The sequence below is a fragment of the Saccostrea cucullata genome, unplaced genomic scaffold, assembly GCF_032062105.1.
Source record: "Saccostrea cucullata isolate Sc308-1 unplaced genomic scaffold, CSIRO_AGI_Scuc_v1 ctg443, whole genome shotgun sequence".
In the NCBI taxonomy this organism is placed as follows: domain Eukaryota; kingdom Metazoa; phylum Mollusca; class Bivalvia; order Ostreida; family Ostreidae; genus Saccostrea; species Saccostrea cuccullata.
Genome location: NW_026932961.1, coordinates 455,674 through 479,885, shown reverse-complemented (window position 1 = coordinate 479,885; position 24,212 = coordinate 455,674). Strand labels below are relative to the sequence as shown.

At 33.0% G+C, this 24,212-nt stretch overlaps 1 protein-coding gene across 3 annotated transcripts in view; it reads right to left on the bottom strand.

The window, feature by feature from the left end:
- Positions 1 to 5,861: 5,861 nt before the first annotated feature.
- The window catches only part of LOC134236666 (ATP-dependent translocase ABCB1-like), a 30,735-nt gene continuing 12,384 nt past the window's right edge, over positions 5,862 to 24,212 (bottom strand). Inside the window, exons 8-27 of one of the 3 annotated variants that reach the window (XM_062718841.1) lie at positions 23,508 to 23,732; positions 22,905 to 23,030; positions 22,161 to 22,364; positions 21,481 to 21,651; positions 20,872 to 21,033; positions 20,652 to 20,679; positions 19,780 to 19,854; positions 16,969 to 17,151; positions 16,091 to 16,239; positions 15,606 to 15,707; positions 12,899 to 12,976; positions 12,004 to 12,087; positions 10,950 to 11,153; positions 10,480 to 10,580; positions 10,120 to 10,257; positions 9,530 to 9,686; positions 8,675 to 8,872; positions 7,968 to 8,174; positions 7,450 to 7,596; positions 5,862 to 6,581 (exon numbers count right to left, since the gene is read on the bottom strand). In XM_062718841.1, coding sequence (XP_062574825.1) covers positions 6,381 to 6,581; positions 7,450 to 7,596; positions 7,968 to 8,174; positions 8,675 to 8,872; positions 9,530 to 9,686; positions 10,120 to 10,257; positions 10,480 to 10,580; positions 10,950 to 11,153; positions 12,004 to 12,087; positions 12,899 to 12,976; positions 15,606 to 15,707; positions 16,091 to 16,239; positions 16,969 to 17,151; positions 19,780 to 19,854; positions 20,652 to 20,679; positions 20,872 to 21,033; positions 21,481 to 21,651; positions 22,161 to 22,364; positions 22,905 to 23,030; positions 23,508 to 23,732 — 2,940 coding nt within the window. In that variant the 3' untranslated portion in view covers positions 5,862 to 6,380. Of the gene's footprint in view, positions 6,582 to 7,449; positions 7,597 to 7,967; positions 8,175 to 8,674; positions 8,873 to 9,529; positions 9,687 to 10,119; positions 10,258 to 10,479; positions 10,581 to 10,949; positions 11,154 to 12,003; positions 12,088 to 12,898; positions 12,977 to 15,605; positions 15,708 to 16,090; positions 16,247 to 16,968; positions 17,152 to 19,779; positions 19,855 to 20,651; positions 20,680 to 20,871; positions 21,034 to 21,480; positions 21,652 to 22,160; positions 22,365 to 22,904; positions 23,031 to 23,507; positions 23,733 to 24,212 lie in introns of all 3 variants that reach the window. The other 2 variants (XM_062718840.1, XM_062718842.1) reach the window with 2 other exon arrangements.

Below are 24,212 nucleotides of genomic sequence, written 5' to 3'. Positions count from 1 at the left end.
AACAAAACAAAAAACCAGAAGTCTCTGTCGAGACTGTAGCTCTACTGGTTTGTACACTGTACTTATAACAAAGGATGAGAAAAGAAGCCATTGCCATCATGCCAAAACTGTAGAAGGAGTAGCGTTTAAAAGGAATTTCAAAGACATTTCTATTTTTAGTAACAATGGCAACACTATTCATCGAAATCAAACACCGATGCACTATTTTATGTATATTAGTGTAGTCTACTTGTGTGCCAAGTTATATTGAAATTAGAGCAAAATTGTAGAAGAAGTAGCGTTTTAAAGGAATTTCACAGAAAATTCTATTTTTAGTAACCATGGAAACACCATTCATTGAAATCAAAACCCATGCACTATTTTATGTATCTTAGTATAGTCTACTTGTGTGCCAAGTGATATTGTAATCTGACCAAAACTGTAGAAGGAATAGCGTTTTAAAAGAATTTCACAGAAAATTCTATCTTTAGTAGCCATGGCAACACCATTCATCGAAATCAAAAATCGATGCACTATTTTATGTATCTTAGTGTGGTCTACTTCTGTGCCAAGTAATACTGAAATCAGATCAAAACTGTAGGAGGAGTAGGGTTTTAAAGGAATTTCACAGAAAATTCTATTTTAAGTAACCATGGCAACACCGTTCATCGAAATCAAAATCCCATGCACAATTTTATGCATCTTAGTGTAGTCTATTTGTGTGCCAAGTAATATTGTAATCTGACCAAAACTGTAGAAGGAATAGCGTCTTTAGTAACCATGGCAACACCATTCATTGAAATCAAAAACCGATGCACTATTTTATGTATCTTAGTGTAGTCTATTTGAGTGCCAAGTTATATTAAAATCAGACCAAAACTGTAGAAGGAGTAGCATTTTAAAGGAATTTCACAGAAAATTCTATTTTTAGTAACCATGGCAACACTGTTCATCGAAATCAAAAATTGATGCACTATTTTATGTATCTTAGTGTAGTCTATTTCTGTGCCAAGTAATATTGAAATCAGATCAAAACTGTAGGAGGAGTAGGGTTTTAAAAGAATTTCACAGAAAATTCTATTTTTAGTAACCATGGCAACACCGTTCATCAAAATTAAAATACGATGCACTATTTTATGTATCTTAGTGTAGTCTACTTCTGTGCCAAGTTATATTGAAATCAGACCAAAACTGTAGGAGGAGTAGCCTTTTAAAGCAATTTCACAGAAAATTCTATTTTTAGTAACCATGGCAACACCGTTCATTGAAATCAAAAACCGATGCACTATTTTATGTATCTTAGTGTAGTCTACTTGTGTGCCAAGTAATATTAAAATCAGACCAAAACTGTAGGAGGAGTAGCGTTTTGAAAAATTGTTTACAGACAGACGGACAGACAGACAGATGGACGGACGATAACACACGCATAAGCTCTTCTGGTCTCTGACCAGTAGAGCTAAAAAACAAAAAAAAAACAACACTTTCGACATAAAATATAGTTCCTGGCTTAATCCCATTTGAATGAAATTTAATTGCTTTTTTTTTTTTTTTCATATAGTTTAATCTGCATCGTAGAATCCAAGATTTAATGTTAGAACTTAAAAATGATGCAGAATTTTAGAAAAAAAAAATCTGCTGAAAAGCTCAGGATCGAACCTCCTTCATGAGGAACAATTGTGAGAAATAAAAACACTATCATCAAAATGCAGAATTTTAGAAATAAAAATCTGCTGAAAAGCTCAGGATGGAACCTCCTTCATGAGGAACAATAAATTATTGTGAGAAATAAAAACACTATCTTCAAAATCCATAATGGCATGTGTGACCGATCGACAAGGGATGTTTATTCCTGCATGGCACCTGAACCAAGCCCTAATGCTTTCAGAGGTCTGTACATGTATTTCCTCTGATTGCAATTTGAATTGTTTAACTGACTTTTTTGAGTTTGATAACTGTTCATTTTATCCATATCTATAGTAAACACAATTATGCCTACAGTGAAGTAATATTCTTTCTCTGTGGCTATAAAATATATCATGTACACAGAATAAAGATTTAAAGAATTTTATCTATTATGAAAAAATACAGTCTGCCCCTGGCATTTAGTTTTAAGTTTGTTTTACTGTAAATATAAGACTTTAAAGTAAAACACATATTGAATATTTCATTTAGTTAGCAACAAAAGAAGAATCCTTCCTAAATGAACTATTTGAAATAAGTATATAACACTGCAGTCATGTACATGTAGCAGTTTTATTTTGGGAGTACTGTAACTGTTATAATAAAATAAATAGTAACAACCACTTGAAGACGTGTTTGTCAATTAATAACAACAACAAAGAAAACAAAATTGAACAGATCTTAGACAAAAATGCACATAATAAAATACACAGACAGCATTAATCCAAATATCAAACAAAAAATCTTTAAAAATAACAGAGAAAATTTATATAGTAATTTACCGGTATATGTGAAGAACATAGTAAAAAATATTTGCCATTAAAGAGACATCAAAACATGAAACGGAAAAAGAAAACAACGCAAACATCTATGTGTAACCAACAAATGTATGTACGTATTTTCAAAAAATATTTTTTGATGTGTTTCTATACATTTCTTAATAAAATAACATTTCTTTTTTTCTCTCTCTCTCTCTGTAATTTTTATCAATTTTGGGTAAGCCTTTAGTAACAGCTTGTCTTGCTCATTCTCTGAAGCAAATTTACTTGAACTTGCACAATGTATAATTCAAAACCCCAACTGATATTACAAATGTATGTAATTTTCGTTTATATATATATATATATATATATATATATATATATATATATATATATATATATATATATATATATATATATATATATATAAGTTTGAAATGCAAGACAGATCATAAGAATATTATACAAGCAATTGAGAAAAAAAGTTATTTGACCAAATAAAAAATATAATCTATGCAGTTCTCATAGTATTACAGTAAAACTCGATTATAGCGAAGTCCTAGGGACCTGTGAATTTAATTCGCTATATCCGTAATTCGTTATAACCGTATAACGAATTCGTAAAACCATATAAAGCGAATTCGCAATATGCATGTTTTCCTTCAAGTATTACTACCAAATATGTTAGGGAAGCAAATATTACAAAACGAACCTTCGATAACTAAGGTTTTATTGTGATTTGAATTATAGATATACAATTCCATGAACAAAATTAAGTCAGTTCAATTCATCAAATTTTGAGATCTTTGAACGTTCGTTACAAAAGATGTAAATTTCATTATATTTAACTTCAACGGGACCCCAAATCAGTTCGCTATATCTGTAAATTCGTTATATCAGAGTTCGTTATAACCGTAAAATTTTACAACGATTTGTTAAGAATTTTGCCGGGGACCCAGAAAAACTTCGCTATAACCGTGAATTCGCTATATCCGTGTTCGTACTAAACGAGTTTTACTGTATAGATAATCTGATTAAAAATCTTCTTTAGCAACCCAATAAAATTTCATCACGAGATTCAGACAAGTAATAAAATTAAGTCTAAATTTAGAGAAACAGTCCTAAAAAAATGTATGTGTGTGGGTGTTTGTGTGGGTGTTGCTGAGAGCATATTACACATGTATGTGTGCAGGTGTTTGTGTCGGTGTTGTGGAGAACATTTGTGTATGTATGTGTGATTAGAAAAATATAATCTAAAGTTCTGTGATGTAAAGATTGATTTCAGGTATAATATGAACTTCATGTTATAAAAAAAATAAGACTGTGTTGACAAAAAAATGGCAAGAATACAGTTTGAGGTACTTAAAGGGCATCTCATAATTCAATAATTTAAACATTTGCACTTATATTCAACTTTAGAACACCAAATTTGATAATCACTTATACGTGTTTCATTTATCTATATTAAAACTTCCACGATTTTAAAAATTATAAGTTGATTAAAGTACTGTTTACATTGATCAAATAATCACTTTTATTACTATTTTAATATTTTTAAAAAAAAGAAAAAGAACAAATATATTGCATCATATAAATCTCAGCTGGTTTTGTTATAGTTTTACAAATGTCCATTTTCAACTTTATTTGTTCATTGTTTTATATTAAATGAAGTAAATGATACAGCAAATAAGCTTAATTGAAAAAAAATATATACTTTAAATAACCTCAAGGACTACTTTTATACGCGAGAATTAAATTTTTGATTATTATAGTTTTATTCTATTATCATTATGTTTATTCTAAGACAGTAACAATGTGTGAAAAGGGCCACTGTTCCATAGAATTATTTTGTTCAATAATTTGATGAAAAGAAAAGAATTGATCGATGTCCACTGAATGGTTTAAGTGCCTGGATATAAAATTCAAAATAAATAAGGTGAAAAAAAATAAACACATACAAATAGAAAATAAGGACAAAAGATACACGTGTTCAGCACATTATATACGAGGGCTGTTCAATAAATAATGTCCTGAACTGTATGACATACAATACAGATATCATATAACATTAAACTTTACCTTTTCTAATAGTTGAATCTTTAATGAATTTATAACAGTTTATGTGACCACTTTTCATCACATAGTTTCATCGTGAGAAGCTGGGAAACAAGGGCTTTTCGAGACACTGCATTATAAATGAATGGTAAAGAATCGGTAAACTCAAGAGAAAATAAAAGCTTCATCAAATCAGCTGTAAAACTTGTTAAAAATCCAAAAGAAATATTCACTGAAATATGTGACATTTACAGCAACTAATGCCTGTTTTATAGACAAATAAGCAGGTGGATTTCAATGATAAAAAATTATATAATGGGCATCAAAAATGGGTACCATCCTCGCCAACAAAAATTACAACAACTTATGTACTGTTTGCCAAATTTCACCAAATAATACTTGATGATGTAGGATTGACTTTAAAACACATAGCAAATTTGATAGACATCACATCGGGGTTAGTTTAAACTTTTTTAAAGAAACGTTTGACGGTAAAAAAGCTTAGTACTCAAAGGTCACCCTATATTTTGAAAAATGAGTTAAAACGTTAGCGTGTACAAATGTCTTACCATTTCAAAAAATATATCAATAATTGGAGTTATCCATGTTGTTTAGATATTCAAACGGATATTGGAACTTGAATCTATTGCTTAAAATCCTCAAAACAAAATTTACGATAAGATGTACTTGACAAAACAGCGAAGGTCTGGTGAGAACAAAGAATTGCAAGAGCACAAAGACAGATTTATATGCAATTTTCTTAAATATTAGTGGTATTGTTGTTCAAATTCGTATTCGATGAGACAGTTTAATTTCTAGAGGAGTTTAAAAAGCAAATTGTTTGCAAAAAAAATTGAAAGGTTTACTAGAGGAATGACCCAGAATCAGGAATCCACTACATTAAATTTCTCCATGACAGCGTCCAAACCCGCATGCCCTGATGAGTAAAGGGTTTTCGGGATAAACGGATAGTTAATATTTTTCACATTAACAATATTCGCCAGATCTTAGACCTTTTGACTTGTTTCTATTTCCAAATTTGAAAAAAACACCTTTAATAAGGAAGAAACAAGTCCAGGAAATCATTGGATCTGCCATTTTCCAGTATACTAAGGGTCATACCCAAAAATGAGTTCTACAAACAATCAGAAATTGGATACAAAATGTTATGGACATGTGTTTTAATCAAGAGAGATTAATAAGTAAAATAATGAAGATTAAATCATTGAAAAGCGTCTTTTGCTTCTTTCCGAGCACCGAGGACATTATTTATTGAACAGCCCTCGTATGATAGTCATTGATAGATAGAATGAAAAAATAGACATTTTTCAAAACGACATAAATGCAGATAAAACAATGACACTCATATTTCAAATTTCAACAATTATCCAAATTATGATAATGATGAAAAAACAGCTGTTAAAGAAAACTTCCTGTGGCCATTTTCACAAATAATTATATGACTAAGATGAAAATTTGATATTTCTGTAATTTTTGTTTATAAATAAATATGTATATTTTTTCTTAAATATTTTTACTAAGTAACTAAATGTAATAGGGATATAAGATTTTTTTTATGTCCCACTACAGCTTAGATACATGTTGGGGTAGGGGAAAAGTTTTGTCTTAGTTGTAAGATTATATTTAGAAAAGGCTAGTAAACTGGACAATTAAATATTTGTATATATTATGGTAAAACTTCTGGTCAAATAAATATTGGTACATATTATGGTCCCAATAATATATATTTATCACAATAACCCCTCCAATCCCCCCCTCCCCCCCCCCCAGTCTCCATGAAAACTGAGAACTTCATGTAGCAGTACTGGGTGGGGGATTATCTTTTTTTCTTATCTAACTAAGGGAAACATTCTGTCAACAGATCTAAGTAGTGCTATGTTTGATTCAGCTTTTCTTCACATTATGCTGACAGAGTTTCCAGTAAACACCTTTCTTGGTCAATAATTCGGAATGGCTTCCTAATTCTACCACATGCCCTTTGTGTATTATGGCGATCTTATCTGCGTTTTGAATTGTAGACAGTCTATGAGCAATCACAACACAAGTACGGCCCTCTCTAGCTTTATCTAATGCCTCCTGAACAATCTGAAAGAAGACGGTATTCAAGTGCATAAAACTTTCTAAAAATAATAGATTCTTGACGTGAAAGATTTACACTCAGTTCCTATCCTGAGTGTATCATAGGTGTAATATTAGTTATCCAGGTCCAATCAAGGGTGTACGATGATTTACCCCGGGTTTTATTCCATAAACCCTGAAGCAGAAGGCCAAAGGGTGTATGGAATACAACCCAAGGTAAATCCCCGTACACGACTGATTGGACCTGGATAACGAATTCATTTCCTATGTTCCATATAAATTCTTTGAAAACATAAGTCCAATCAACAGTGTCTCAAATTATCAATAAGATTTAATATGTACTACAATGCATTGTGACGTTATGTTATTTGCTTTTTAATTTTTATCATAGAAAAACTATGCATTGTGACGTTAGGTTATTTTCCCTCGGCTCAAGTAGGGTGTACGTAAATTTACACCCGAATTTGTAACCAATCAAAGCTTGAGTTACAAGCTACATAGGAAATGAGCAGATTTACCGTGGGTTGTATTCCTATCCATACTCCCTAACCTGAACCTGGATAACTAATATTGCTTCCTGAACTAAAATTTTCTGAGATCAGTTCAGTAAAAAAGCTTTTGATCAACTTCAAATTTTCTTAATCTCTGTATAAAATACATGACTGCACATTAATGACTTTGAAGTTGTGTACTGGAAATGAACATTACCTCAATGTATGCATTTAATATTTAATCATTATTGCATGAAAATTACTTCAATGCATGCATTTATTCAATTATTATTGTTCACTTCATGTGTGTTGCATTGTAATATATCTAAACTGTTATTCCTTTGCTCAGTGTTCTGTTAAACTGTAATATAGTAAAACAGTACCCTTTCACTCTCAGTGTCTAATGCTGATGTGGCTTCATCAAGAAGTAATATTTTAGGATTTCTGATAAGTGCACGAGCGATGGCGATTCGCTGCTTCTGACCTCCGGAGAGTTGTGTACCTTTATCGCCAACATTTGTTTCATAGCCCTACAAATATAAATGACAAAACTATTACCTTTCATTACTATGATGAACTATAATTACTGAAATACTTTGAACAAAGAAATATTTGTAATGTAGAAAAATTATGCCAAAATTATCAACATGTGAACAGTATGAAAAAATGTTCCATTCTGAATACAAACCAAAGCATATTCATATAAATTATGTAAGTTCCACAAAAAAATCCCAATTGTGGACTCTTTGGTACATTGAAATTTGCAATTTGACTTTTTTACAATTCTAATATAGATAAAAATAAAAAAAAAAAGAAAGGAAAAAATCAGAATTCCAAAGTCTGTAATGAGCATTTATTCAATGGTATCAATAATCTGCTAAAATTCAAACTATAAACTCACATGAGGTAAACCTTCAATGAAGCTATGGATGTTGGCATTCCTGGCAGATCTGATGATTTCATCCATGGGAACCTCTCGGGAGTTATCCCCGTATGCTATATTCTCAGCAATACTGGTGTCAAACAACATGGGTTCCTGGGAAACGATTCCTATCTGTGACCTCAACCAGTTCAGGTTCAGCGACTTCAGGTTGAACTTGTCCACCATCTGCAAAGTAACTTCAAACCATTAATCTTAATTTTACATAGAAACTTCCTTGTTTAAAAATTAATTAATTTCATTTATTTATTTTTTATTTATTTATTGATTTATTTTGAATTCATTCATTCTTCCAATTGAACAGTTGCAGGAAATTAGGAAAATTTAAACAAGAGAATTTTATTTTGTTTGCAAGAAGCAGAAAATCAAATACATCTTTTCAACTTCAAAATTATTTTCAAATGCTAGTTTTTCTAACAACTTGTTTATAAGCAATCTCAATTTTGAAGATTTTCTGTTGGGAACATAAAACAGCTCTATAAAGTGAATAGTGGTACTTTTATCACAACCTCTTTCCCCTGAACCATTGCTGGGATCATACAATCATCCTATATTAAGTTGTGAACAGTGGTGCTTTTACCACAGCAACTCATGTATAACCACTAACCACTGAACTATAAGTTAAGCAGTGGTACTTTTACTACAGCCATTCCTGGAAAACCACTTACCACTGAACCACTGCTGGGATCATAAAACCGTTCTATAAGTTGAACAGTGGTGCTTTTCCCACAACCACTTGTCCCAACTAGAGCAAAAGTTTCACCGGGTTTTACAGACAAACTTAGGCCCTCTAAAACTTTCACATCAGGTCGAGAAGGGTAGGTAAAGTGGACCTCATTCAACTCAACTGCTCCAGTTAAGGATTCCTGTAAAAAGTTCATACAATTTAGAAAATTAAAACATCAAGTATAAATATATGTATGTAAACCTTAATATTAAAAATTAGTATATACTGAACAGGTCAAAATCACAGTATTTTCTGACATCACCATTTTGCAATTTGGTTAAGCTATCTGTTTACTCTACTGATTGACCAATCAGTTAAATGAGTTGCAATGCATTTAAGGCTTCTGGAAGTTTGATAATGAACATGGTGTATTGAAAAGAAAGTCCAGTCTAAATTGTCCTTTGATAATTCATTTTTGAATGAGATGGTCCCAATGAACTTCCCAATGTACATCAAAAAATTAATTGGCTAGGTAACTCTTTACTCCTTCCAGAAAGAAATAATCCAAACAGAATGTTGAGCATATAGATTTGTAGCATGCTGCAGAAAAATCACCTTGCAGGAAGTACTACGAGAAACTGTATGTTTGGCAGTGAATGGTTGATGTAAAAATAAAGTTAGCATCCTCATACTTTTGTTCCAATTGAGTCTTTGCCCCTTATTTAGATTAAACATATGCAGTGAACCTGCATAAATTAAATCTACCAGTCAAAGTCTGGGAGTAACATCATGATTATAAAAAATTAATCTGAATAATGTTTATGTGCCCCCCCCCCCCAAAAAAAAATTAACTTACTGGTTTTTCTCCCTCTTCTTTTTGAGCATCAATGACTGGTACCCTCTCAATGATAGAAAACAATCTGGTGGCAGCTCGCCTTCCTTTTGTGAAATCCGGTGCACTGGAACTGGTTCTTCCTACATGCATTCCCCCAAATATAATAGCACCAAATACCCTAAAACACAAACCAGAAAAAATTCCAGGTAAAGTCAAGTAAAGAGAAAGTATACAGAAGATTCCTAAATCTAAGCGGGTAATTATGACATAATTTTGGGTAATTTTGGGCGAAGCACCACACGTGTAAATTACATGTACTCACTTTTATTTTTTGGTGCTGCATTCCATGTAAAACCACACAGAACAAGCATCCACTTGGGGGATTTTTTTGTTCTTGTGATTTAATGTCTAAGAGCCATTTTGCAAAATTAAGTAATAAAGTAAAATGAGGAATTTGCAGTACTGCAATCATAATAATTATCATAATTTAGCATCTCTTCATGTGTAGTATATAGCTCTTCAGGATGAAAAGTGTAGAAGACCTTTTCATCCTGAAGAGCTCTATACATGTACTCCATATGAAGAGATGCTAAACTGTAAAAGAACTTTACCTGAACACATCCTGGAATGGGAGTCCCTGAGTCACTAAGTAGGCCCCGTAGGAGAACGCTGCCGCATACGCGAAGTACATAATACTCTGGGAAGTGCCAAACACAAGGCCATAGAGAGCAGCTCGCTTTACACCCGACCTATTGATAACAATGCATACAATTACATCAAATTTCAGAAAGAGAATAAGGTTTTTTTTCCTTTGAAGTTAAGACCTAGAATTTCATGTCTTTCCTTCAGGCACTTCATTCAAGTTTTACCGACGCACAAGTTTTACTGATTCAATTATTAGAGCAACATCATTTCTATAAACAATTTTTTTATAAAAAAATCAATTTTGACGTTTATATTTATTAACTTACTTATAAATGCTGTCAACATGTGAAGAGTACTCATCGACAAAAGTTTTCTCCCTTGTGAGTGATACAACCGTTCTCACGTTGTCTATGGCCTCTGTACACACCTGTCCAATTATAAAAAATGTTGAACAGATACACATAATTTATTTATTTAGTCTGCACACACCTGTTTTATATGAACACTGTACAGGTATAGGTATTTATTTGTTCACAAAGAGTATTTTTTTAAGCTTCATTCGAATACTTTAAATCACCTTTAATATAGTTTTTTTATTTTTTGTGTAATATTGCTACAAGATAGAATGTCTGCACAAGAAAATACCATTTTTGCGTATTTCATTTAATTTAAAATTACTTACCATCATTAAATTAATCCTAATCTATCTTGATTACATGTATTGATATCAAAGAATTGTCCTGTGTCAAGAAGTTTTGCTGCACTGCAGAATTTATGATAAATAAGTATTCCAAACCTTTCCAGCTTCTTCCATAGACTTTTTATCCCCCTTGGCAAAGCCTGCCACCAGTTTGGACTGCATGACCCCCACCCCCATCATCAGGGGCATGAAGGCCAGAATGACCAGGGTGAGGTTCCAGCTGTAGATAAAGGCCACTATCAGTGCCGTGGTGAGGACGGCTACAGACTCCAATACCTGGCCTATCTTAGTTCCTGTGGCCTACAAATAAGGAATAAGTATAGCTATTAAATACATTCAAATAAAAAATTGTAAAAATTGACATCCAGAAAGAGTCATTCTGTTGAGCTAGTTATGGCCTTGACCAATTTAGTAAAATGACTATCCATATCACTGTCCAATTCAGTAGATGAGCCAAGTTCTAATGTGTAGAGAATTTTCAATTAGAAATTGCACTGCATGTCCAAAACAATAATAGAATTCAGGATTTAATGGGCAAAATGTATTTCCCTGGCTCATTTTATAGAACATGAAAAATGCAAAAATGTCAAAATCTATTGTGCAATTATTAAAATTAATATATAAACTTTGATACCTCAAAGTTTGATAACTCCAACACTATATGGATTTGAAATGATTTGAAATTTTCTTATTGCATTTAACTTCAAAGGTTTATCTTGGTTTCAATAAGTTCAAGATTATGATATTTATTGTGCAAATTTATAAATGCTAAAGGAGATGAGAAATTTTAAGGAGAAGTTGAACTGATTTGAAAGTTCATATGGGTTTTTTCCCTAATCAATTTACACTGAAAGTCTTGAATCCCTGGATATATCAATGTATGTTCTTGGTCTCATTAAGTTTAAGATACTGTAGATCACTAAATTTTCGCTACACCTTATTTTCGCGAGATAGTCATTGACTCTTTATTAGCAAGACATAATTTTCACGAATTGTTGTTTTTCCTCTATATAATCGTAAGGAATACTTTTAAATGCGAGAATGAAATTTTCATGACCTCATTGTCTCGCGCAATTACGCGAAAATAAAGTTCTCGCGAATAAAACGTGATTTACAGTAACGAGGTTTGACAGTATAAAGATAAACTCACCCCTTGAACAAGAGCAGCATCGCTGGCTAACCTCGTGGTCAGAGCACCAACACGATTCTCATGGCTATCAAAGAAGCTTATATCCTTCAAAACAAAACAACATCTTTGCAGGTAAACCAATGGTATAGACTTTTTAGTTCACAAGTACATGTAGTTATTCTCTAATTCACACTGGTAGAAAAGAGGCAGACGAAAACCTGTGGCCCTTGACAAAGATAAGTAACAAACATAACATGTCTCTTCGAATAAAAAAATACATTTAATTCAGGAATAAGTCTTTATTTTTCGATTTCATGATGTGATATCAATTGATTGGCTTGCGTGATCATTTGCATAAAGGCATTTATGCATAAAATTGTCACACAAACCAATCGATTGATTATCCTTATGAAATCGAAAAATCTGACAGTTATTCCTTATATTTACATGGTATTGATTCCGCCAATCCACGTGCTAGAAGCCCCGCTTCTTGTCTCTAATTGTCCCACCTTGCACTTGATATTTTTTAATCGCACCTATCAATGAACCAGTGCATTGATGAGGAAATAAAGTACTTTAACTATTTGTAATTTTATCTCCAAAAATGACTTTGGAAATGTAAGTATTCTCATAAATATATTTCTACAGTGGGTTCCTTTATTTTGTAGGGTCATTCTGCCAGAAACTAGAACCGATTCTGGGTTCTTTTGAGTGTATTTACTGAACATTTTTCAGGACATGGATGTTAAAATGAACGTTTTTATCATAATCTACGATTACAAATTCATACCAATTAAGTTTACTAGGTTTGAACAATGGGGCCTAATTATTCAGTTCAGTCAAGTAAATTTTATTTATGGTGGGCATATCTTTGATTCTGCAGTCTTATATATTGAATATGTAACAGTTTGTTTACCTGCCATACTATAGATTTGAATGCCAGTTTCCTCATCCTCAACGTCAAATCAGAACCCGCTTTCACAAAACAAATGGACTGCAAACAAGACATAGAAACAGGTTACATCAAACTAGGTCATCATTAATAAATCAAAAGATCAAACCTGCTTAAATAAACTCAAAATTACATTGATGAAAATACAGACAAATTTTAAGGTTATCATTCCTCTGCTTACTCATATAAACAAGAGATGTTTGTAAGACACTTATGCCCCCCTCACCCCAAATTGGAATTTTTTTAAGTCCAAAAGGGCATAACTCTGTCTAAAATGGTGCGATCCTACCCAAAACATTTCTTGACCTAGATATTCAGCTGAAAAATCTGTATACTAAATTTCATTTCAATATGTGCAACCTCTGCAAAGAAAGGAATGGAAACTGCAATTAAGTGGAATTTCTAAGTCCAAGGGGCATAACTCTAACAAAAAGGAAGCGATCGTACCAAAAACACTTCTTGACCTAGATATTTATCTGATATATCTGTATACTAAATTTCATTTCAATATGTGCAACCTCTGCAAAGAAAATGAATGGAAACTGCAAATAAGTGGAATTTTTATAAGTCCAAGGGGCATTACTTTAACAAAAATGGTGCAATCATTTGCATAAAGGCAAAACATATTTTGACCTAGATATTCAGCTCATAAATCTGTATACCAAATTTTATTTCAATATGTGCAACCCCTGCGAAGAAAATGAACAGAAACTGCAAATAAATGGAATTTTTCTAAGTCCAAGGGGCATTACTCTAACAAAAAGGAAACGATTGTACTCAAAACAGAACTTGACCTAGATATTTATCTGAAATACCTGTATACTAAATTTCATTTCAATATGTGCAACCCCTGCGAAGAAAATGAACGGAAACTGCAAATAAATGGAATTTTTCTAAGTCCAAGGGGCATAACTCTGTCAAAAATGGGGCAATATATTGAAAACAGAACCTGACTTGGATATTCACCTAATTAATCTGTTTACCAAATTTCGTTTCAGCATGTGCAACGGTTGTGAAGAAAATGAACGGAAACTAAATGTACCGACAGACAGACAGACCCACCTAAAGACAACAGCAAAGCAATATGCCCTCCCTTCTTCGAAGGGGGGCATAAATATTTCAATAATGCCTGTTTTTCCAAAAAAAAATCTAATTCATGATTAAAATTCACACAATTTCAGCATACCTTGCGGAGCAAATTTTCACAAAAATGACCTGTTAACGTGACAGTTTTATAAAGGAATAATAATATACCAGTTAGAGTTATCACTCTTATCACAGTATCAATGAACCTTAATAGGGAGTATAATTGCTTGGAATTTTTTCGCAGTGAACACATATTTTTTTTACTTGTGAACTTGCAACATTTTTCCCAATTCCCTTTCAAATTTCCCCCATCATATAGCACTTATCCCCACATCCCCTACCCTTTTATGATCTTGTAAAACTTGAGGAGTTCCTTTCCACATGACTTATTCCTTCCAACTTTTCCCCTGTTCCCGTGACCCTATTCCTTCCAACTTTTCCCTGCCCACATAACCCTATTCCCTCCATTTTTCCCCCTGTCCACATGACCCTATTCCTTCCAACTCTTCCCCTGCCCACATTTTCCTATTCCTTCAACTTTCCCCTGCCCACATTACCCTATTTCTTCAACTTTTCTCCTATCCACATGACCCTATTCCTTTAACTTTTTTATCCTATCCACATAACCCTATTCCTTCCATTTTTCCCCTGCCCACATTTTCCTATTCCTTCAATGTTCCCCTGCCCACATTACCCTATTTCTTCAACTTTTCTCCTATCCACATGACCCTATTCCTTTAACTTTTTTATCCTATCCACATAACCCTATTCCTTCCATTTTTCCCACATTTTCCTATTCCTTCAATGTTCCCCTGCCCACATTACCCTATTTCTTCAACTTTTCTCCTATCCACATGACCCTATTCCTTTAACTTTTTTATCCTATCCACATAACCCTATTCCTTCCATTTTTTCCCCTGTCCACATGACCCTATTCCCTCAACGTTCCCCTGCCCACATTACCCTATTTCTTCAACTTTTCTTCTATCCACATGACCCTATTCCTTTAACTTTTTTATCCTATCCACATAACCCTATTCCTTCCATTTTTTCCTCATTCCACATGACCCTATTCCTTCAACTTTCCCCTGCCCACATTACCCTATTTCTTCAACTTTTCTCCTATCCACATAACCCTATTCCTTCCAATTTTCCCCTGCCCACATTACCCTATTTCTTCAACTTTTCTCCTATCCACATAACCCTATTCCTTCCATTTTTCCCTTGTCCACATAACCCTATTCCTTCCATTTTTTCCCTTGCCCACATAACCATATTCCTTCCATTTTTCCCCTGCCCACACAACCCTATTCCTTCCAACTTTCCCTCTGTCCACATGGCCCTATTCCTTTCAACTTTCTTCCAAGTTCCTTTCCCTGCCCCAATGTCATTCCAAACTTTTACCTTCTCTTTAATTTCTCCTTTATATCAGATCCTTTATCTTTCTTGAACCCTAACTAATACCCTCCCATTTTTCATTTCTAACCAATTCTGTTTTATGATTACCTTTGTTCTTTATTTCTTTTTTCTTAAGTTAGAATAAAATCATAAACTAATTAAAAATGCATGGTTTAATTATAATTACCAAAGTAAGCCTGAGTAATGCGGTAAAGACAGCTACTCCCATGACGACTCCAACCAACACACCAATGACTTCATTCTGTTCATCTACGGTCATTGAAAATACCTGAAAAATTACAGACTCTCAGTGAATTCTGTAGATTCCTTTGTAAACATGAGGAATTCATTTTTGCATCATTTCCCTACAAGCTGCACTTGCAAAATTAAATTATTGACTTTTGTTTTTTTTTGTTCTGAAATCCATGTAAAATCTTGTGATCAACCTTCAACTTAATATTAGTTTTCTTGTAATACGAGGTCTCAATCCATTTTGCAATACAGATGTGTTAAGTTCTTTGTGTAAAATAAAGAATTTAGGTAGTGACACAAATTCTGCATTGAAAATCTCTTCTATGACTGATCACTATAACTGCAATGCATATATTCTCACAGCCAAAGAGCACCGATCCCCATAAAATTTATTTATAATGATTCAACAGCAAGACTTACTTTCAGGAACTCAGCCATCAGGAAAGCAAATGCTGGCTGGATAGCCCCCACTATCACAGAACTTATACTGCCTAATGTGATATATAACCACTCAGGCGAGTTCATCTTCATGATTTTTCCTATCGGAACAAGAGGTACATCACTTTCTGCTTCCTCCTAAAAATATAAACATAACTTTAATCTACTGTATGTACACCAGGGAATCTTTGCCCCATGTTATTTTTGTCCTTTAACATTTGCATTCAATTTTGCCTGTTTTCAAATTCACTCATTACATTCTGTTGAAGAAAATAATTATACCGTGCTCTCTGAAACTACCTCATTTTAAATTTTTTCACAAAGGAGTAGTGCCAAAGAGGCAAAAAAGGGGGCGGAAAATTTCTTATGTACAAACTTATATGTATGTGTGAAATTGCTCTCCTGAGAAGTCAACATTTTTTTTTACTTTGAATAAAATGCTCTGTTTACATTTCACACTCTTTCCTCTGTACAAAATGTAATTGCTCTATCAATAGTAGGTGTGTCATTTTTTTTGATATTACATTTATCAAAATATATCCATAAGATTATATCTAAAGTGAAAGGTTCCAAATTGACCTTGGGTCAAGGTCGACACAATTGGGTCATGGGCAATCTTTGTGTGAAATGTCTTTATCTATAAAAGATATGTATCAAACATGATTTTTAAAAATTTTCAGTGACCTTGAACTGAAATGACCTTGTCAACACATGACACACAAACTTTGTGTGAAATAACCATTTATCACAAAATCTGTTTTTCTTCCAGTGACCTTGAACTTCCCCAAATGACCTTGGGTCAATCTAACAACTTAGGTCATGAGCTCTTAGGTGGAAGCTAATGTCCCTCTGTAAATAACTTGCCTCCTCCTCTTCAGTTTTTCCCTCCGTGACCTCATGGTGACTAATGGCACTGTGCCCACTCACTGATGACATCTGTCTGTCATACGGCACACCATTCTGACCTTTGACCTTCTGCATCAAAGCAACATGCTCATCTGGTTCTGCTTCATCAAACATTTCATGCTCCAATTCCTCAACCACTGTTCCATGAAAAGACAAAAAAGAGGAAATTTTCAATTTTGGGTAAATTTGGAAATTACTAAATCTTGATTCATTGCGATCTTGCTGCAGTTCAGCAGAATTTTTTTTCCTATTTGAAAGAGAATTGATTGGCCCTTCTAGGTAACATTGTGATTTACTCTTCTTTTGAATGACATTCACCCACTGATGTTTGAATGGCAAGTTTTGATTGAGATGAAAGGTCCTTTGAGAAAATCAGCAGTATGGAAAGTTTCTAAAAGGCTTGTGGTTAACAAAATATAATAGGATCATATCCATCCTTCTTACATCTTAAATATTTTTCTACTTTCACTTTTCATTGACCATCTTTAGAGAACATAAATTTTATAAAATCATTATTTTTTTCTAATACAGGTCATATAATACTTTCACTACCAAAAACTTTCAAGAAAATTGGTAGTATAGAATATATGTAATTCATTTTTAAAAGCAATTTATTTAACCTTCCTTTATAAAGCTTAGGCCATGCAAAGTTAATTACTTGGTTCTCAAGCCTTTTTTCAAGAAATATGATGAGGGAGGGAGGCATTTTTTTTTCTTTTTTATTGCCGCCAAAATATGATGAGGCTTTTTACATCAACAAAAAATGATGAGGGAGGTGATTTGGTGTTTATATTTTATTGATTTAGCAATAAAAAGGGTATCTCATTAATTTTTTTTTTGCTTATCAACAAACTAATATCTCTTACTTAGTTGACAATCGCTGAAATTATTTTTATCTAGGTGAACTGATTTCTAAACTAGGTGCATCTATTACTCCTTGTAATAACTTTTGTGGTGGATCTAAGATCTTGCTTTCTTTATTGAAGTGCTCTGGTGTTTGCTGTGTCAGGACAGTTGCATGTGTCCAATAAATAAATAAATAATTTCTACAACATGCATATGAACACACAAGTGTATCTCAATGTTTTATCATGTACATTAAGGCAATTTTTAACTTACAACTAATACAGACATAAACAGCATGCTCTGGGGCCGTAAAACTGAGAAGAGTTCACTTTTGGTCTCAGTCTCACTTTTTCAATAGGGATTAATACATGTAGTACAAAAGTGACACTTATATCAAAAGTGAGCCCATGTCAGTTTTATGGCTCCGGAGCCAGTAGTCTGAAATGTCTGACGTTTTCCTTGCATATAAAATATCAAAATCATGAAAAAAGCCTGGAAATTAAATGTCAGATATTTCAGACTAATACAACAGCTACATGTACTGAACGATGTAAAATTTCTTTAATTTTATGAAATGAAAAATTCTTCCATGCAGAAACAACATCCAATATACTGATTGTGTGTAGCTTAATTACAAATTCCACAAAACAATAAATGAATGGAATATACCACTGCATTCAATTTTTCATGCAATATTTCTGTTTAGTCACTTAGCCTCACCAATCAACATTTTTGCTTTAACCGTGCAATTCCACATGCAAGACCAACATATATCGCATCATTTTTAAAGTACAATGAAACACAGCTATTGTTCATGCCAACTTTCAGCACATTAAACATGTTTAATTAAAATTTCCATGCAATTCACAAAGCTGAAACAAATATTGCAAGGATTCATTTACGAAAAGCAAAAAAAAAGAGGTATTCTATATGCATGTATGGAAAATTGTCAGCAATGTATCTAAGGTCCTTTGTTTTAATATTATTGACCTTTCACATCCTAACATGTTACATTATCTAAACTAAAGGTACATTGTGAGCACTGAGCTCAAAAAATGATACCCCCTCTCATAGAAGTATGTCAGATATGAGAAATACCATTTTTAAGAAAACCCAAATATTCGTCAAATAAATATGAAGAAAAGAGTGCACAATGGCTCTTTGTACTTAAGATTCAATATAATTCATGAAATTTTATTAAGTCATGAGTGGTATGAGGTTTTGCTGATACAAGATGGGCACCCCAATTTTATAGAAAGAATAAGCTTCAATGATTTGCTATAAAAAACTCAAATATCTGTCCAACGTAAAATAGGAATTTAATATGCAATAAAGAATCCCTGAAAGTCTCGCATTGAATTTTATTCTGTGGTAAAGGAGAAGTTGCAGACAAGAAGAGATGGGTATCCCCATTGTTTTTTTAATCAAATGTATGGACAGGTGGAAAGAAGGATGAAGGTATGGATAACCCATAATAATAATTTTTGTTTTAAAAATTCTTTCAAAAATCTTATCCTTTTTTGCAACTTGTTGAAATACTTATTCCAATTTATTCATAATAATCAAGATTTTTTTTCATTGGGTAAATCTTTGTTCTAAAAATTCTTTCAAAAATCTTATCCTTTTTTGCAACTTGTTGAAATACTTATTCCAATTTATTCATAATAATCCCCCCCCTTTGTTCTAAAAATTCTTTCAAAAATCTTATCCTTTTTTGCAAAAAAAAAATTCATAATAATCAAGATTTTTTTTCATTGGTACATATATTTACTATATTACAAAGACTTCTCTAACAATTTTCCATACAAGTAAGGTTGTCTTTTTCTTGAGGATTTATTCGATAAACTATATCATACCCTGCCTTCATGCCATCATCACAGACTACAACAAGAAACATTAATACTTATATAAATACTTACCTCTCTCAGTGCTCACCCAAGCCAGCTTGTCAAACAAACTAGCTGTAGGTGAACTTTCCCCCAAAGCAAATGCAACTATGGTCAGAAAATTCAAAAGTGAAATGTTATAAAATGTCTATCAAAGGAGGTACAGAAATATTCTATCTCTATCTTAGTTTTTATGATATATACAGAATTGTTGCAATGGAAATTGTTTAATCCACTTTCAGTTTTATTTAAACAAATACCAGATCCTTTGGTATATACATGTATGAATCTGGTTATTTTTGCTTTAATAAATTTTTAGATATAAGCTTGAATTCGCAAAAATATTTATATTTTTAAAATAATTCACAATAAGAAAATGTAAAAAAAATTATGGTGCACATTGTGCCCAAAATTTTGAAACACAAAAATTTATCAACGTGCATTTTGAAGTTCGCAAAATAAAATCAACATAAAAATTTTTTCCGCCGTGAACAGTTCATTAAAGTGTTTGTGTCTATTAACCAGAGATCCAAAAAGATTGATCTTCAAAATTAATGGCATCGCAAAAAAAATTTATCCCTGGTAACATCGCAAAATGTCCATTTGCAAATAAAAGTTGGTTTACAGTATATTCCAGCTCTAGCTATAAAATGTTTAGCAATGCAAAATTAATTTCTCTTTTTTAAATTGTTCTTCACATTCTTAAACATAGATGAACACTGAATTAAAAGATTAAAAGCAGACAGAGAACCCATCCAATTATCAACAAATTTGATTGTTGTTGACTTCATTAAAAGAGGAAAAGCAATGAGAATGGATAGTTATCTCCCTTAAGAACAGAAAAGAGATCAAAGAAATTATTTGCTAAGATTATGAATTAAACTGTAAAAATACACTGCTCATACCTTCTTCTGCCTCCTCGTGACTTTGAGACTGTAACAAAAAAAATCATTGTACGTCTATAAACAAGAAATACTTGTACATGGATAGCTTTAAACATTTTTTAAACTCTACTGAATAAAATATGAAGATGAAGGAATACTTTGTTCAAATTCACACTTCTTCATGACTGTTTCAAATTGTGGTCAGTGGATCTGACCAGTTGAAATGATTACAGCTGCTGACCTGTAAGTTGACCAGAGTGTAATACAGTCCCTTTCTGGCCATTAATTCCTCGTGACTGCCCTTCTCCTGTATCTGTCCGTCAGCCATACTGAATATAACATCGGCGTTCCTGACCGTTGTCAAACGATGAGCTACCACTATGGTCGTCCTACCCACTTCTGCCTGAAGGATGTGATAACATCGTTAACAGGAGCAATACCAGACAACATAAAGAAATTGACATCTAAGGTTGACCTGCCTATTGCTGCCTAAAGGATTTATTGACATTGATCATTAACAGAGGCAAGATGATACAACACTCCCAGTGAATGTGGGATAAGAAGGTTGCACTGTACATGTATTATTAAACGATCAATAATCATTCTTTGCCACAAATGTTAACTATGGAGCTCTAACCATGTTAAAAAATGTCGTTTTCAAACTTTAAAACATGTAGCCATGGTGATCGTAATACCCAGCAACCAATTATTGTCTGATTTTAGTTTAGGGTATCAAAGACTTTTATCATAGAGAGTTTGGAGAAATTCTGTGACTATTCGTGCCACAGCTCCAACATAAAATTTCAAGTCATTATAGAGAACGGCTCTTAAAAATTTAAGCTTTCCAAACCTTTTCTAGGGCTTTTTGAACCACAGCCTCACTCTCATTATCCAGGGCTGAGGTGGCTTCATCTAGCAGTAGTATTTTGGGGTTCCTGACCAGGGCCCTGGCTATAGCAATCCTCTGTTTCTGTCCCCCACTCAGCTGGGCTCCCCGGTCCCCCACCAAGGTCTCGTACCCCTGGAACACAAATCATTCTTTAATGCAGAGTAGCATCATTGAAACTCATGTCTTTTTCCCAATTACACTACCAGAGGACAGCCAGTACTTGTTTTACAAGAAACAAGTGTTGTAGTGAAGTTGAAGTACCGGTATGTCTTATTACATGTACTATTATTTTATTAAAGAGATCTTTTCAGACTGTGTTATTTAAAACATAAACACTGGTATAAATTTTTTGTTTCATTTACATAGACGGGCAAGATATGCTTAAAAACCCAGTCCTGTAGACAACATTTTTATTTACTGAATTATTGTTACTATCAAATGCACATATACATGTACTTGTACTTGACATGAATATACATTTATGACTAAAAAAAAAAAACTTCTTGCGATTCAAAGAATTAATCAACAAATGTTTTTTCTTCAAAAATTCATTTTTATATTATTCATATTTTGGCAACAACAAAAAAACAACAAACAAACAAAACAGACAAACAAAGAAAACAAACAAAGCAAACCCTGACCTGTGGAAGTTCTTTGATGAATGTCTCAGCATTAGCTTCTTTGGCGGCCTGCTCTATTTCTCCCTGTGTCACGCCCACTCGACCATAACGGATATTTTCTGATATGGTCGTAGCGAACAGAACGGGTTCCTGACTGACGACGCCTATCTGTTGACGGAGCCAGCTGACGTTCAGGTCTCGGACATCATTCCCATCTACATACACCTACAGAAAGCAGTTAGAACTTTCAGAATGAGTGAAAAACAAAATGTTGTACATTCCTACAAGATAAAGCAAGATCTTTTTTTCATTTAATTCAATGCAAAATCACATATTTTCATGAGATCATTTTTTGGGAAAAAATATCGGTTTGTGGGGTTTTGATTCCGTGGTTGGAAAATATTTAGCTGTAATGCATATAAAAGTTAACATTTTGTGGTGGTCATAAATTTGTGGGTCACTCAATACCTAAAGAGTAAGCTAGCTTTCCTGTCTAAAGTAACACACCCAATAAAAATTAAACCTCAACGAAAATTAGTGATTTCACAGTAAAATCAATATACATCTAGAGAACAGAGCTGAGCAAGGAATCCATCTGTCTGACCCTTAAAAGCTGTTCTTGTATATTTACATGTAGATCACATATGAGGTTAAAAAAACTAAATATTTTTAACAGAATTTAAAGAATAATCACAAAATGTGATTGTCACTCAGAAACGCTCCCTCCTTTTGATCATAGAATACCGTATATTATGATAGAGTTACCTGCCCCTCCTCTGGGTCGTAGAATCTCTGTACTAGCTGTATGATGGTACTTTTCCCACAGCCTGAGGACCCCACCAGAGCCACTGTCTGTCCCCTCTTGACCTCCAAATTCACCCCTTGTAAAATCTGATTTTAAAAAAAAATCAATTTGTCTTAGTTATTAAAATATACAAACAATGTATATCTCAAAGCAATCAATTAAAAATGAGATGATGTTCGGAATATGCTACTGTTTTTAAAACAAAACATCTGATGTGTCAATATTCCGTGGTTATTTTTAACAAAAAGGTCTGCACTCTGACTTGACCTTGTATGGAATGTTGTAAGTCATTTGAAAAGCCACAGCAGATTTGGATCATTCCATTTAAATGAGGTTAGTTTTAAAATTTTGCATTAAATCTTTTCACTTCCTTATTCCAATTAAGCGAATAAAAACAAAATGACATTGCATTTCTTACATAATTCTACAAAATTAATAAACTACGCTATTCAACTATTATATTTATTATGTAGAGTTCACAGTTCTCATAAATAACTGAATCATCATATAGATATATGTTACTTTATAACTTTATATTAGACAAAGAACAAGATTTCACCTACTGGTATATCTGGCCTTGCGGGGTACCGAAAATGTACGTTCTTAAGTGTTATATTTCCCTCCATTTTTTCCAATTCCTTGCCGTCATTGACTTCGTAATTTATTTTGGATTTCTGCTCGATAATGGAGAACACTTTGGTGGCTGCACCTCTAGCATTGGCAATGACCTCCAGGGTCGGGAAGGCGTGACCCAAGGACATGGAGCCAATCATAACTCCTAGAAAGACCTGGAAATAAAGAAAAGACATGATCCAAATTAAAGACACAGAGTTTTTCTAACATGCAATCTGTTAAAAAATAATTGTTCTACCAATTAAAAATCAATCAAACTTAATTGGTACCCAGTATTTCTTTTCAAGAACACACAATTATTTCCAAATTTGAATTATCTTCATTTTATCCATAATGTAATTATCCACATCAACAGGTTCAACAAGAGCATGTTTTGTTTCCAGCTTCATAAAGTTCAGATGCTTTACCATTACGATTTGACAACTTCTCCAAAGCAGCCTCCAAAAATAATGCTTTGTGATTACATCCCCTCCTAATTCATTATTTTTTTTCATTTTAATTCACAGCCTCTTTCATATACGTAATTCTGATAATTTTTCAATTATTCAATACTTGTAATGTCATACATGTAGCACAAAGAAGGTGTGACCGCTCGGTTAAGGGATACTCACTCCTCCATGACACCTCATCCCACC